This window comes from Chrysochloris asiatica, unplaced genomic scaffold (assembly GCF_000296735.1).
Source record: "Chrysochloris asiatica unplaced genomic scaffold, ChrAsi1.0 scaffold00506, whole genome shotgun sequence".
Taxonomy (NCBI): Eukaryota; Metazoa; Chordata; class Mammalia; order Afrosoricida; family Chrysochloridae; genus Chrysochloris; species Chrysochloris asiatica.
The window spans coordinates 298,173-315,627 of record NW_006409024.1 but is presented as its reverse complement, the minus strand read 5'-3'; the positions used below and the strand labels follow the sequence as shown (position 1 = coordinate 315,627).

Here is a 17,455-nt window from a genome sequence, read left to right as displayed (position 1 = left end):
TATGTGCTGTGGAGTCGGTTCCAAATCATAGTGACCCTGTACAGGGTTTCCAAGGCTGTAAATCTTTACGGGAGCAGAAAGCCTCATCTTTCTCCCCTGGAACAGCTGGTAGTTTTGAACTGCTGACCGTGCGGTTCACAGCCCGATTCGTAACCACTACGCTACCAGAGCTCCTTATATATATAAATATACATATATATATATATATACACACATATATGTTTCATTGTTTTGCTTCTCTAGAAACCTGACTTTAGACAGGTGGCTTCAATATACTGCCATGTTCGAGAACCACAAAGCAACAATATCAATTTATCATATTAGTGGAGAATGAATGTCAAATATATGCTATAGCAAATGCCTAGAAGCAAAAATCAGTACTCAATATACTTTTAAAGTGGTTGACATAGGCATTAATTTGTATTTCCAATTTTGGAGTATTAAAAAGCACATGGACTGCTTAATTATGTGAATCAAAACATGTACTATAAAATCAAAGTTCTTTATTCTACTCTGAGATGGGCATAAACAAATGTAGTGAACCGTAACAGATTCAAAGCTTGAATGGATGCAACTGTTTATAGGGATTCCTGAGCATGTGCTGTGTTGAGCAAATTAGTCAGCAGATTTGCCAAGACCACCTTAGTGAACAATATAGCTTTTGTCAGGTGATAGATATCAACCTTAAGGAATCCAGATGCTACCTTACCTCCACTGACAGAAGGTAGAACTGTTGTCTGTGCTTCTGCTAAATGCAATATAAATGTGGTAGCAGCTATCTTGCATTTCAAATCTAAATGGTTTGTTGTGTTGTTGTTGTTGGTAAGTGCTATTGAGCTGGTTCCAATCATAGGGATCCTGTATAGGATTTCCGTGGAGCAGCTCGTGGGTTTGAACTGCCATCCTTGTGGTTCAGAGTCAAATGCTGATCCTATAGCGCCACACCAAGAGTCCTCAATAATGGTTGCTCATTTTTTAATTGATATTATTATTAAATAGGATAAAGAATGACTAAACTACCAGCTGTTCCACGGGACAAAGAGGAGGCTTTCTGCTCCCGTAAAGATTTACAGCCTCGGAAATCCTGTACAGGGTCACTGTGAGTCGGAACGGACTCCACGGCACATAATGACAACAACAACAATTAGAATATTAATATTTGTCATATATTTTGCCTCCAATTTTGGATACAAACAATAGTCACTTAAATATTAATGTGTAGTTGTTGTTAGGTGCCATCAAGTCAGTACTGACTCATAGCGACCTTATGCACAGCAGAACAAAACACTGCCCAATCCTGAGCCAATCTCACAATTGTTGCCACACTTGAGCCAACTGATGCTGCCACTTGGCCAATCCATCTCATTGGGGGTCTTCTTCTTTTTCTCTAACCCTCCACCTTACCAAACATGTTTTTTTTTTCCGTTGCTTGTTCCTCCTGACAATATGTCTGAAGTGTGAGAGACGAAGTATGGCCATCCTGGCCTTCAAGGAACACTCTGATTGTACTTCTTCCAACACAGATCTGTTGGTTCTTTTGGCAGCCCATGGCACTTTCAAAATTCTCCTTCAACACCGCAACTCAAAAGCATCAATTCTTCTATGGTCTTCCTTATTCACTGTCCAGATTTCGCATGCATATGAGGTTACTGAAAATACCATGGCTTGGGTCAGGTGCACCTTAGTCCTCAAGCTGACATCTTTGCTCTTCAGCACTTTAAAAAGGTGTTGTGCACCAGATTTGCCTAATGCAATACATCGTTTGATTTCTTGACTGCTGCTTCCATGAGTGTTGATAGTTGATCCAAGAAGAATGAAGTCCTTGACAACTTCAATCTTTTCTCCATTGATAAGAATGTTGTTTATTGGTCCAGTGTTTCTTTATTTACATTGAGATGCAATCCATATGGAAGGCTGTGCTCTTTGATCTTCATCAGTAAATATTTTAAGTCTTCTTCACTTTCAACAAGCAAGGTTGTATCATCTGCATATCGCAGGTTGTTAATGAGTATACCTCCAATCCTGATGCCATGTTTTCCTTCATTAACCCAGCTTCTCAGATGATTTGCTCAGCATACAGGTTGAATAAGTATGGTAAAAGACTACAACCCTGTCGCATACCTTTCTTAATTTAAACCATTCAGTGTTCCCAGTTCTGTTCGAACAACTGCCTCTTGGTCCAGGTACAGATTCCTCATGAGCACAGTTAAGTGTTCCGGAATACTCATACTTCGCAATATTGTAGTATTTTGCTTTAAAACGAGATATCATATCCAATTACAGCATAAGAAATCCTAAATCTCAGTTACAGAATTATTGCTGTTGTGGCTAGTGCCGTTGAGTAGGTTCTGACTCATAGCAACCCTATCTATATAGGGCTTCCAAGGAGTAGCTGGTGACCTTGAAATACCTAACTTACAGTTCAAATAAACCTTGCAGTCCAGTGCGTTAGCCCACAGTGCCACACCACGTCTCCAATGACAGGATTAGGCCACTTGATTATGAAATTACCATCACGGTACCTCGACATTTATCTATATGATTGATGACGTGTGATTGATTTATTTGTCAGGATTGTTGGCATCCTAAAATAAATTATATCTTCATCCACTCTCTGAAAAGATTAAGATAACTGAATAACACATTGAGACATTCCATAACCTTTCTATCAGAAATTCCAGTGTAAATGTATTTGTCCAAGTTCTGTTATCGGCCTATCACTTCCTTGGTCTATCTATTCATCAATTTATCTATCTATTCCATCTATCTGTCCATCTATAATATGTGTCAAGTGGTAAGAAATACACTGTACTGTCTGGTTTAGCAGGTCCAAATATTGCTTTAAACAAATTATCCTTTCCTATACTATTCACTTTGTTAGTACAAGGAAAAACAATATAGTAAAATACAGAACAGAGAGAAAGCCACTGTTTAAATGGATCAAATATTTTATGTTCAGGTGCAGTGCAGTCTATGACTATTAGACAAAGGGCTGAGACTGTTATGACACTGAGGAGTACACCAGAGGTCAACAAACTCAGCAGTTGCTAACCATGTAAGAATCAAATAATTGTAAAGGTCAAAATCAAATACAGAATTGCAGAGCCCAGTTAGCTGACCTTCTCTACTCCAACTCTCTTAAGCAGAATTTCTTAGGGGACTGGTGGTGGTGATGGTGGAGTGCCATGGAGTTGGTTCCAACTCACAGCAAGCCTGTACAGGGCTTCTGAGGCTATAAATCTTTACGGGAGCAGAAAGCCTCATCTTTTTCTATGTGCTATGAAATTAGCACTGATGAAACATGTTTACTTTGCAAATCTATCCAATGACACTTATTTATCCAAAAGCACATACATGAGGATGAGTAAAAAATTATCGGCACTCCAGTTATATTAAAATGCCTGCCCATGTCCAAGGCTAATGACAACATTGAGTGTGCATATGGCATGATTCTGCTGAATAGATGAGTGACAGTGGATTATGTGGCAAATAATTTACAAATGAGTTTGCATTAAGATTTACAGCCTCAGAAACCCTATACAGAGTCACTATGAGTTGGAACCAACTTCAAGACACACACACACACACACACACACACACGCATATACATATACATATGTTGTTGTTGCTAAGTGCCGTTGAGTTGGTTATGACCCATAGAGACCCTGTATAGGGTTTCCATATATATATACATAGTCACTATATATAGGAATATTGGTGTGTCACTGTGGGTAAATACGCTGGACTGCAAAATAGGTTTGAACCACAAAGTCAGCAGCTCAAACTCAGTAGCTGCTCCTCAGAAACCCTATACAGGGCCACTATGGATCAGAACTGACTCGATAGCACATAACAACTATATATGTGTGTGTGTGTGTGTGTGTGTGTGTGTGTATAATGTAATCCTGGTGTGGCGCTGTAGGATAAGCACTAGAGTGCTAACCACAAGATTAGTGATTCAAACCCACCAGTTGCTGTGACTCCACGGCATTAAACAACATATTTATATATCAACATAAGTAAAAAAGTATTGCTACTGGGGTTCCAGGTCATCCATGCATGGGTTTATTCCAAACAAAACATTTTTAAATATGTCTCTGTGATCAGTGGATGGCTTCAGACAAGTTCTTTCAGTAATACACTTGTCTTAACTCTCATTGTTGTTGTTGTTTTTAAGTGTTATTGAGTAAGTTCCAACTCATAGTGACTTAGGGTAACTTAAAACAAGGATACCTTTTGTGCCAGGGATAAAAATGACTTTGAGGTTAGAGCTAATATAAAATTTTTAACAAATCTCTAGTGTACATATTTCCAAATTATTGAATTTTTGCAACAGGTTTATAGGAATACTGCCCCCACATAAAACAAGTTTAAGATAGATCAAGCATTTTAAGGAAAGTTGGAAGACCTCAAAGATGAGCCAAGACAGGAAACACCAGTAACCTCAACAAATGAAGAAACTATTGCTGGAGTGGGAGAAGACCATAGAATTACCACTGATGCGACAGTTACTGAAATTGGGATCTCATATGGTTTGACATTTTCTATTTTAAGCAAAAATCTTGGTTTCAGCAAGCTTTTGGGTTGTCTATTGGCAAAGGGTTGTACAAAATCAGCCAGCTCAAAGAGTTTATTTTTCCATCAGTTTTTTTCAGCCATACTGAAGCTAATGAAGATGATTTCATGGTACACATTGATTGTAACTAGGGATATATAGAGAGCAAGATACAAGAGGATCTGCTGGGACAATGAAATTCAAAACACAGAGGTCAGCTCAGAAGGGCACGGTGACTGGGTTTTATTTTTTGGACGGTGGGTGGAATTCTAAAGTGGGCATCTATATAGATTTTCTCAAAGGACACAGGATGATCACAGGGGCTTATAACAACAAGTTTTTTTTAAAAACTGCCAACTGCGTTGGTGATAAAAGGCCGGGAAAGTTGCACTGAGGAATTGTTTTCCTTATTACAAAGTACCTACTAATTCTTTGAGGGTAGGGCTGTCTTATGTGAATTTCATTGGGAAACCTCACCTCATCTACTAAACAGCTCTGATCTGGCCCCTTAGAATTCTTTTTGCTCCCCAAACTCCAAGACTATTTAAAAGGACCATGATTGGAGTCCCTTGAGGATGTCAAAACTGCTGTTTTGATGTGGTGTAAATTGAAGCGGCCAGAATTCTGGGAATGGTTGAAAGATGGAAACACCTCCTTCGATGGTGTATAAACATAGAGGGAGGATATTTCAAGAAACAACAGCTTCACACTTGGATATTTTTGTTTAATAAAGGTGCCTCTGATTTTGCAGCAATTTTTTTTTACTTATTCTGGTCTGTGTGTGTGTGTTCTGCTGATTTTGAATGGATTTCCACTCATAGTGAGGCTATAAGACTTTCTAATAGGGTTTCCAAGGCTGTAAGCAGCCTACAACATCTTTTTCCTGCTATAGGTTGGTGGGATCCAACCTTTTAGTTGGCAGCCAAGAGCTAGTGCACCACCAGGGCGCCTTCAGGAGTACTAATGGCTATTTTCTCATGAACAGATATTTCATTATTACATAATTTTTCAACTGTAAAAAAAAATGGAGTAGTGACTTCCTCCTAAGTGTCTCTGAAGGAATTAAATTCAATAAAATTAAATCAGAAGATCAGCAGGCTTTTGAGTTCATTAATCAAAATTAAATCACAATATCAGCAGGCTTTTGAGTCCATTAATCAGTGTCTATTTCTACAGATGGAGTCCTAGCGTGGTGCTGTGGGTGAATGAGCCAGGCTGCAAGGTCGGCAGTTCAAACTCACCAGCTTCTCCTTGGAAACCTTATACAGGGTCGCTATGGTTTGGAACAGACTCGACAGCACTTAACAACAACATTTCTACAGATATTTTTCTGTTATGTAACAGTGAAACGGATAAAGTTCTCCATAACCCTATTACCTCCAATAACTGCAGAGTAACTTCTGTGTGCGTTAACCAAGGGCTCTCGTTCATCTGTGGGCTCAGAACGACCTACAGCATAAAAAGGTACAATGACAGAGACACAAATAGGAGAGAATACTTCTGAGAACTTCATCAACATGTGAAAGTTGAACAGACAATTATAATAGAGACAGGAACATGCCACAATGAACACACACAAAGAAAAAGGACAGAGGATGAGCAAACACAAGCCTTGCCAAAGCTTCATTCCACGTACCTGCATTCCCTGCAAAGGGCTTCGTGAGCTCCCGCTCCAGTGTGCCAGGCCCTGTCCCTGCTGCACAGAGGGATGAAGCGGCCACATGGCCATGGATGGTGACAGTAGTGGGGCCACCTAGGCCAAGCGCAGCCTTCAGAGGAGCTGCACTGTCGAAGCTCACAGCCGACAGACAGCCAGTGAAGCCCTGTGCACCCGCTAGCTGTGTGTCGGGGTCCAAGCTGAGGGGCTCTGCAGGTGAGAGAAGTGGACACAGCCAGTTACTGAGCAGAAATAGGAAATATCTACCTGACTGCAATATCAAACTTTCCTCCTATTCCTTCATCCTTGCATCATTAGGAAGAGGGCCAGAGCCAATACCTAAGGGCTTAGTTAATGAGAGCCAGAGTGTCAGCCACAGTGAGTAAACCACAGGTTCGGGTATAAATGCCATTTCATTTTTCAAATGATGACTGAAATACATTTTTGATGGAATTCATGGTGAACAATCTGAGGAGTCACAGTGAAAATGTCTCCTGGATTTGCAGACAGCAGGGTCTAAGGATCCCTTGCAGTCATGCCCCAATTCATAATTTAATCTGGCAGAATGCTTTTATGTCCCAGAGATTGCCCCAGGGGTGCCTTTCTCCTGACAACAGGTGCAGCACAGGAGACTTCTCAACAGTCATCATTTCCTGGTCTTCACATTGGCAGCCTCTTTGGCTCCTTTCCATACAAGGTCTCCTGTCTCCCCAATTCGGGCCCTCACCCTTACAAACCTTGTTTATAATATGGTTGATGACGAGCAGACATGGATACAGGAGATCAGATCATCGGTAGATTAATTTCAACGATGTCTGTATCTAGTATTCCACTTGTTTAGTGAGTATGAACTCTGAACAAAGGGGGCTAGCTGTAGACTTCAAATGCTTGCCTATCCAGTTAGGAAAGAGTCATACACAATTGCATGTCAATATGATCTGGACCCTTGGTATCTGCTGCCAAACTCCCTTCCCATTTCACCTGCTTAAATGGGCTTGTTGACCCTGTTTTTTTAATAGCAGAACAACTACCAGAATGGGCCAAATGGTTCTCATGTGCTAAGCAGTTTCCATAGATTGTGATTTAATAGCCATAGCAACTATATGAGTGGTATTCCTACTTGTGACTGAGGGTCATAAACTTCAGAAGTTAGTAACAAGCCTGTTTTAGTTCATCACTTTCATAACAAAATTTTCTTTATTTTACTCACTATCTCTTCTTGTTGTTAAGTGTCATTGAGTCAGTTCCAACTCATAGCGACCCTGTATAGGGTTTCTGAGGCTTTTTACATCTTTGTAGGAGCAGAAAGCCTCATCTTTCTCCCGTGCAGCAACTGGTGGACTTTAATGTTGACTTTGTGGTTCACAGTCCAGTTCTTATCCTATGGAGCCACACTCCCCTAAAATTGCCTGGACATGTTCATAATTGCTCACGTTAGGTAATGGATGAATGGGCATTATATGATTTTTTTCTACATTAATTAATGCATCATTTCCATACTGTCTCTGTGTATATTCTATTAGCTTTTCTTGTTGATATTGTTGGTTGTTGGCTCAAGACAAGCTTTAAATTCACACTTAAAATCTCAGCTGTTTTGCTCTTTTCATGTTATATTTAACTCTTGGAGGGCAACTGCTATTTTCTGTGAGTTCAAATTTTGAACTCATTATCTTTGAGTTCAAGTTTTGTCTTCATTTACTGATCATATATTATAAACAATAATAATTCTTATTTAGTATTATTTGCTAGATGGTGGTTCTGTAGCACTTTGAAACACAAGGTCAGCAGTTTGAGCCCACCAGTCACTTTGCAGGAAAGAGATGAGCCTTTCTGCCCCTGCAAAGATCTACAGCCTCAGAAACTGTATCTAGTGTCACTTTAATTTGGAATTGACTCAATGGTACTAACAACACCTAAAATTCTAGACAACATAAAAATTTAAAGAGCCATTTTTATCACAAACATAATGGAGAGTGAGGATTTAAAGCAGGTTTTAATGACTTGTCATGACTCATAGAGTTAGTAAAGAATGAGGATGATTTTTTTGAACCCTCATCCACACTGTCAGTCAGCTGTGTCCTATGCATGAGCTATAGAAAGTTGCTCTCTTTGTATTAGCTGTCTGCCTCACATGACAGATAGAAAGCTCCTGGTGGGCAGTCGGTGTTTTCTTCACATTTCATTCTAGCACTTAGCATAGTGTCTGTTACAAAGGACGTATGCAATGTACCTTTATAATCAAGGCATAAATTTAGTACCAACGCCATGCAACTCAATCTTCTATGGATGGTGCAAGCTGTTGAAACTATTTTTAAAATGACAATCTCGGGTGCAGAGGTCAAGAGATTATCTGCAATGGCTCATGTCAAAATACACTTCCAGATTTGATTACCATCTCAAGTCACTGCGTTTCACTATGTTTCAATTTCACTGAAGACTGCTGAACTATTACTTAGTTAAACAACATACTCTGAAGCTTTTTGGTTTCAGGAATCTAATTGTTATCGTGCCTTGAGTTGTTCCGACTCATAGCAATCCTGTATAGGTTTCCAAAGGAGTATAGAATTTCCAAGGAGCAGCTGGTGAGTTTGAACCAATGACCTTGCAGTTATCAATCCAGTGCTTATCCTACAGACCCACACCAGGACTCCAGGAATCATATTCAGTTTCCTACCTCAATAGTTGAGATTTTTCTCCAATTGCGATTTGGTAATACAAAATTCTATCAGCAAACTTACAGCTGTAAAAGTGAAGGTTTTTCAGTTAAAAAACCTCTACAGTAATTAAAAGGCACCCTGGTAGCATAGTGGATTAATGATTCAAACTTCTGAACCACAAGGTCAGAAGCTCAAATCTACCAGTTGCTCTGCATGACAAAGATGAGGCTTTCTGTTCCCATAAGGATTTACAGCCTTGATGTCACACAACCACCACCACCGAAGTAATTAAAATTATGGGTATGATGTTTGTATTGCTGTAATTGTAACGAACATCTTTTAGAAACATATACATATCTTGACCAACCTAACTGTATGAGGCATCAAAGGACTTTATGTATAAGGAGTTCCATGTAGATTCATGATTTCTAAGTCTACTGGAATGCAATGAACTTGGAATAATTCAACAAAAAGATTATTAAAAATCAGGAAGTTACTTTTTTAGAGAAGTCCTTTTTTATTTTCCATTTGTATCATGTATGTATGCATGTAAATCCTATATATGTGACAATTGTGAGGTTGGCCTAGGATCAGGCCGTATTTCATTCTGTTGTGCATATGAGGTAAATGAAAATATTATAGCACGGGTCAGGCACACCTTAGTCCTCAAACTGACATCTTTGCTTTTTAACATTACAAGATCTTTTGCAGCAGATGTGCCAAATCCAATGTTGCTTGATTTCTTGATTGCTGCTTCTGTGAACACTGATTGTGGATCCAAGTAAAATGAAGCCTTTGACAACTTCAATCTTTTCTCCATTTACCATGATGTTATTTATTGATCCAGTTGTTGAGAATTTTGTTTTCTTTATATTGAGTTGCAATCTATACTAAAGGATGTAGTCTTTCATATTCATTAGTATTTCAAGTCCTATTCACTTCCAGCAAGTAGGTTGCTCTTCTTCATATAATACAGCTTCATATAATACAGCTTCTCAGATTATTTGCTCAGCATGTGTATATATATATCAACATACATACATTATTGCTAAAAGCTGTTGATTCAGGTCCAACTCAGTGACCCTGTTCATTTTTTTATTATTAAAGAAATAAAACTTGTCCTATACCACCCAAATCTGAACACAAATTTATGTTCTCTTGTACTTACTAATTGCTCTGAAAGTAACAGTAAGCTTAAAATAGAAGTTATCCTAAAATGAAGCCATGCAAGGCACAATGTTTTATTAGCCTTTGATCAAGATGTATGTCTCTAGGTATGGATGAAATGAATATTTATAATTTTATTAGACTCAATTGCTTCAAGCTATAAACTGCATTGCTGAGTTTTAACTTCAATTTTCAAAACCTGACAGACAAGCATTTAAAGACATATTCTTGAAAAAAAAGTTAACATCTTCAATTCCATGCTACTGTTCTCTATTTACTTGCTTATAGGAAAATAAAAATTCACATAATAATATTGACTGTTCTACTTTTTATTAATATCATCTCTTCCATATATTGCAGTTCACATTTATATTTCTTTAAAGGTACTAAATTGTGCCATTAAAGATATTTCTTTGTCAATATCATACTTACTGATTGCAATAATCTACCTTGTACTATAGAATTTATGAACATTAGGGCAGGAAAGTGTATGGGTGGTTTGTTTTGTTTTGTCATGTTAATGTTGTTGTGTAGTATCGTGTCGTCTGCTCTTCTTCGTGGTGTTCTTTTGTGTTTTTTCTGAGCAGTTGGTGGGTTTGAACTGCCAACATTACAGTTGGCAATCCAGTGTTTACCATACAGTGAGAGCACACAGGTATATGAATTCTGGCATTGAAAAGGAATCAGCTCACTTTTTGAAGATAAGAGTTATCATTTCGCTTACAGATGAGATCTACTCTACCAAAGAACAAGAAGGCTTAGGACTGAAGAGATGACAAAATATTAATTCAAAGTACAGTAGCAATGATTGGGGACGGAGAGCAGAATTCAACCAAAGATAAAACAGGGAACAAAATTTTCCACTTGTATGCTAAAATATATATTCATATGAGGGGGCTTCAATAAATTCACAGAAAAATTCCATTATTTTGAAATTCTATTTTTCCATGTCTTTTTGAAGTCCCCACAGATGTGTGTGTTTATGTGCATGTAGAACCCTAATGGCACTGTGGGTTAGGCATTGGGCAGGAGGTGCTTTTCTAGGGGCCAGTCTGTCTTGATAACGTGTATGAAGTATGAGACACGAAGTCTAGCCTTCCTGGCTTCTAAGAAGCATTCTGGCTGTACTTCTCCAACACATACTTGTTGGTTTTTTCTGATACTTTCATGGTACTTTCAATATTCTCATCCAATACAATAACTCAAATGCATCAATCTTCTACAGTCTTCTTTATTCACTGTGCAACTTTCACATGCGTACGAGACTATTGAAAATACCATGGCTTGGGTCAGGTTCATCTTAGTCCTCAAATTGATATCTATGTTCTTGAACACATAAAAGAGTTCTTGTGCAGCAGATCTGCCTACTGCAATACATTGTTTGATGTTTTGACTGCTGCTTCCATAAGCACTGATTGTGGAGTCAAGCAAAATGGAGTCTTTGACAACTTCAGTCTTTTCTCTACTTGTTGTTGTTAGGTGCCGTCGAGACAGTACTGACTCATAGCAATCTTATGCACAACAGAATGAATCAGTGCCTGGTCCTTCACCAACCTCACAATTGTTGTTACACTTATCATGATATTATTTATTGGTCCAGTTTTAAGGATTTTGTTTTCTTTACACTGAGGTTCAATCCATACTAAAGTCTTTGATGTTCATAAGTATTTTTAAGTCCTCTTTACTTTCTGCAAGCAAGGTCGTATCATCTGCATACTGCAGGTTGTTAATGAGTCTTGAGTTTCTGACAGTTCCCCTTGATGTACTGTCATAGCCATTTTAAAGTTATCTTCAGGAAAAGTTGGCTTGCATGTGATATTAATGATATTGTTCAATGATTTCTGCATTACTTTGGGTCATCTCTCTTTTAAATGGGCACAAATATAGATCTCTTCTAATCAATTGGCTAGGAAGCTGTCTTTCAAATTCCATGGCATAGACGAGTGAACACCTCCAGTGCTTCATCAGTTTTTTAAAATATTTCAATTTGTATCCCATCAATTCCTGGAGGCTAGACTTTCACCAATACCTTTAGTGCATCTTGAACCTCTTCCTTCAGTACCATCAGTTCTTAATAAGATGCTACCTCTTGAAATTACTGAACATATGCAGGTTCTTTTTGGTATAGTGACTCTGTGTATACATTCTGGATTCTGCATTACTTGTCTGTCAGTCTGTTGTACTATGCTGGCTTGCGTGTTGCTGTGCTGCTGAAAGCTATGCCACCAATATTTTCAGTATCAACAAGGTCATCCATGATGGACAGGTTTCAGCAGAACTTCCAGACTAAGACACACCAGGACGAAGGCTAGTTGGACTACTTCTGAATGTTGAGCTACTAAAAACTTTATGAATAGCACCAGAATATTGTACTATACAGTGCCAGAAGATGAGCCCCTTGGGCTGGAAGGCACTCAAGATATGACTACGGAAGAGCTGCTTTTTCAAAGTAGAAGAAAATGACCTCTCTTAAACTTAAATCTACTTTATTCATTAAATGATTTTTCATTTGTCCCTGCTAACATATAACTTGTGAACTTTATGCCTGCTTTGATTCTGCCTTTCCTGAATTGTTAGAAAACTTCCAGGCTTCATTATATCTTATTGCCATATGAGAGGGTAAGCATGGAGGTATTTTCAAGGAACTTTGCTCATTCTGTAGGCTGCACTTATTCATGGTTATGTGAACACTCATATAATCCACCTTGACTGTCACTCACTATGAAACTAGAAGACCAGAAGCTCCCTTCTGCATAATGAATCCTTCCTGTTCTTACAACAGGGCACTCTTGATCCATGTCATGGGGGAAACACTATTTCTTCCACTTACCTACAATTGTTCCCAATATGATGGATTTGACAGCATTGAATTCTGTCCCTGAAGACAGGCTGACTTGTCTCCTTGCACTTTGGTTAACCTATTTAATGTTCCATCAGAAGCAATATCAATATAGCAAGAAATTTTGATAAGAGGATAGGAATCAAAGGGGGGAGGCCAAGGAAAATAATAAAAATAAATGTTAGTACTATCACAATAAAGGTTAAAGAAACCAACATCTAATAATGATATAGAAAGGGGAAAACTTTCTAGAATGCCTCCACAATTACACTACACCCCACTGCCTATCTATTTTCCTACGTAAAATGTTGCTGCTGTTGAGTGCTGTTGAGTTGGTTCTCACTCATAGCAACCCTGCAAAGGGTTTCCAAGAAACGGCTGGTGGGTTTGAATGTTAAACCCTTCAATTAGCAGTCTAGTGCTTATCCTATAGCACCACACCAGGGCTCCCTTCAAGTATCTATAATTGGTATATTCCAAAAAGTGATGCTATTAAAATAACCTCAAAGCTTTCAATTACCTCAAAAGAAACTTTTCAAATTTTAAGCAGGAAAACATCTTATTTGTACATATTTGATATATAAATGTTAATTACCCTGCTGTTTTTTTAAAAAAGGCATACTCATTTTAAGCAAGCTCTTGCTTATTTTTTTCTTGTTTTTAGATACTATAGTATTTGTTCCTTTGTAATGCAATGGGAATAGATAGCTACTGGAATCCCATCAGTGGTCAACATGACAAACTAGACAACATAACCATATCAGATAAAGTAAAACTAATGAGGACACCTCGGTATTATAAATGGCCACATATTAATAACTACATTGACATAGTCTCATAGGTAAAAAAAAAAACACAACAAATACAATGAACATTTTATCATCTAGCAAGACGTATAGAAAAACAGTAATGGGTGGGCATCTGTGTCATTAAGATTTATCATCAAATTGATACTTTTGGTCACAGTCTTAGAGCCACAATTTAATTGCTGTTGCTATTGTTGTATTTACTGCATTACCTCAACAGAGACCACTGCTGCTTCTCTGTTGATCTTCACTTGGTGTAGGTGCCCGTCAGCCATGTTTTTAAAGTCAAAGTTAACAACATCAGGTTCTTGATGCCTGCCTAGCTTGTACCTAATCTGCAAACTTCCTGAAAGAGAGAAAAACATGATTTTAAACTAAACTAGAATGTTATTAAAATATCAATGTGAGTACTAAAGCACATTTCATTTGTATTCAACATGAGGGTAAGTAAAAAAGTACACAATCATAATACAGAAACCTATATCAAGTAAAAATATGAAGCTATTATTTCTTTTTTTATATACACTTGTGTTTTATTTACTATGCAAAGGTTTTCAATTGTGTGGATCATTATAAACTACGGATAACATTGCAAAGAATGGATATTTCAGAAACATGATTGTTCTCATAAGGAAGCTGTATATAGACCGAGAGGCAGTTGTTCAAACATATCAAGGGGATATTGAATGGATTAAAATCAGGAAAAGTAGGTGTCAAGCTGTATTCTTTCAGTGTGTATGCTGAGCAAATAATCTGAGAAACTGGATTATATGAAGAAAAATTTGGCATCGGGATTGGAGAAGACTCATTAACAATGTGTGTTACACAGATGATAAAACTTTACTTGCTAAGAGTAAAGAGAATTTAAGATACTTACCAGTGAATATCAAAGACCACAGCCTTTAGTTTGGAATGCAACTTGATGTAAAGAAAACAAAACCTTCACCACTGGATCAATAAATAATATCATGATAAAGGAGAAAAGATTTAAGTTATCAAAGACTTAGTTTTGCTTGAATCTACCAAAACAGTCACAGAAGCAGCAGTCAAGAAATCAAATGGTATATTGATTTATGCACATTTGCTGCACAGGACCTCTTTAAAGTGTTCAAGAACAATGATATCAGGTTTTTTTTTTTGTTTTTAAATAAATGCTTTATTGTGAATTATGTGATAGTTTACATGGGATACCATAGGTTTTACATTCATTCTGTCATATATCATTTCATTGCCATAGTTACAATCCTGTCCATGAACCATCAACCAACCAAAGGGTATACCCTGCAAGCCTGCCACCCACCCCACCCCACCACCAACCCACCCCTGTCATTAGCACACAGCTCTTTTCCCTCTCTGGATCTCAAGTTCCCAGCCTCTCCATCTCTCCGTGTCATCGTCTCTGCCTCCATCTCAGGTGTCACTTCTCTGGGTAGGGTCCCGCTCTCCGCTCTTCTCCATTGATGGTCCCAGGGCCCTCTGCTCCTAGACTGAAAAGTTAATCACTCCACTCCTTGATGTAAAATGTCCACCTTTACATTTCCATCCCTCACAATCAGTCCTGATAACAATTATTCACTATTGCATGACCCATCTGCATTTCATTTCATCAGCCCTTCCTAGACAGGTTGGATATTACTCACTGGAGACTCTACCTTTCTGTACGCCCTCTGGATCTAGGTTCCCTCTTGAAAACTTGTAAGCCAGGCACTTCTGGCCTTTGTAGTCCCCTTCCCCCCCTCCCCCCCCATTTTTGGGTAGCCAATGTCCAAGTTGCCCATCCCTGTCTACTCTTTGTGTGGAGGGGGTGGGAATGATTCTTGCAGTGAGGATTTGCTTCCTCTTTTGAGCTACTGCATCCATAGGTGTAGGTCAAGTTCATCAAATTGTATCAGATAACGCTTTTTTTTTTCCTCTTCTTTCTTCTTCAGGTTGAGCTCTGATCATACAGTCATTGAAGCCAGGTCAAGTGGGTATTATCTACAAGTGTGGATGTTCTTGTGCATATGCCCTCTCTTCTTATCAGCTGGATATTTCACTATCCACTCCAGTCCTCTGTGGCTATGTCACTGACTCTGGGCCCTAGAGTCCCCAGGTCTTGCCACACTCCTGGCTAACCAGATCTCTACCCGGGTTCACAGGAGTCTATTGAACATTGTAGGGCTTAGCTCGGCGCTTCATTGCTGTTTTTCCCTCACTTCCCGTTATGGGTGACGTGTGTGGTCGCCAATCAGAGCACGTATTCCCATTGCGTCTTAGTCTAGGAAGAGGATTTGCACTGGGGACCTGACCACTTGCCTTGATGTCTCCTGGGCAAGCAACTTGCTTATTCTTGTAGTAACAGTTGGTCTGCCCCTATTGTTTTGTATTTTTCCTGTAGGTCTTTCTTTCAAGAAGTATCTTCTGTTTTTCTAGCTGCTCCAGGCTGGTCTGCTCATCCTTTCAAGTGGGAATTTCCCATCTTTGAAGGTCTGGATGTGGTTCAGGTTTCCACTTATAGTCTTATGTAATACATAGGCTCCTCAGGCAACCTCCTTCACTGGGCACTTTGTAGCCCCACTTTAGGTGTTCCAATCAGTTATAGGCAGAAGACGAACTTATAAGCTTTCTATGGTGATGTTTCTGGCTATTCCTTTCTCTCCCCCTCCAGTGTCTATTTTATAATATAATGCATGGGAAACCAAAATTCAAAAGACAGCCAAGCATCTTAATATTATTTCCCCCTTCCAACCATGTCCCAATCTCTGTTGTTCCAAGGTTGTCCCTACATCATTATTTACCTCTGTCCCATTTAGCCCATTCAAACCTGCCTAATTGTTCTCCCATCTGCTTTGTTTCTTCCATTCCCCTCTCCCTTCTTGTATATTGCCCCCTTCCCCAGCACCCAAACTATCCTGTGTGTAATCCCTGCCCTGTGCTCCACCTTCCCCTTCCTCCCCTAACCCTACCCCTACGTCCCAGCAACCAGCTAAGAATCCACTTTAGTGGATTAGTATGGGTTCTTTTACTTAGTCTTTTACAGTAGTGGTCCTATGCAGTATTTCTCTTTTTGTGACTGACTAATTTCACTCAACATAATGTCTTTAAGGTTCATCCATGTTAGGTAGTGGCATGCAGCTTCCTTGTTATTTTTCAAGGTAGCATAATATTCCATTGTGTGTATGTACCGCAGTTTGTTTATCAATTCTTCAGTTGATGGGCACTTTGGCTGTCTCCATCTTTTTGCTATTGTAAATAGTGCAGCTATGAACATTGGTGTGCATATATCTTCCCATGTTGTGGCTCATTTTTCTTGTGGGTAAATACCAAGTAGAGAAATTACTGGATCGTATGATATTTCTATTTTCAACCTTCTGAGGAAGCGCCATATTGCTTTCTAGAGAGGTTGGACCATTTTGCAGTCCCACCAGCTATGCAGGAGTGTCCCAGTCTCTCCATATCGCCACCAGCATTTATTGTCCTCAACTTTTTTGATCTTTGCTGTTATTGCTGGTGTGACATGATATCTCACTGTTGTTTTGATATGTATCTCTCTTATAGCTGTTCACAGGGGGAAGGCTTTCAGTTTCTCTCCACTGAGCATGATATAGGCTCTTGGTTTTGTATATTGCTCTCGATTATGTATAGGAATTTCCCTTCAATTCCTACTTTGTTGAGTGTTTTTATCAGGAATGGATGTTCAATTTTGTCAAATGCCTTTTCTGCATCAATTGATATGATCATGTGGTTCTTTTCCTTTTTCTTATTTATATGATGGATTACGCTGATTGTTTTCCT

At 38.8% G+C, this 17,455-nt stretch overlaps 1 protein-coding gene across 1 annotated transcript in view; it reads right to left on the bottom strand.

Moving 5' to 3' along the window:
- Positions 1-17,455, bottom strand: part of CNTNAP3 (contactin associated protein-like 3) — a 243,023-nt gene that overhangs the window by 7,335 nt on the left and 218,233 nt on the right. Inside the window, exons 18-21 of the mRNA XM_006877478.1 lie at positions 13,894-14,027; positions 12,867-12,954; positions 6,192-6,422; positions 5,933-6,004 (exon numbers count right to left, since the gene is read on the bottom strand). Coding sequence (XP_006877540.1) covers positions 5,933-6,004; positions 6,192-6,422; positions 12,867-12,954; positions 13,894-14,027 — 525 coding nt within the window. The remainder of the gene's footprint in view (positions 1-5,932; positions 6,005-6,191; positions 6,423-12,866; positions 12,955-13,893; positions 14,028-17,455) is intronic.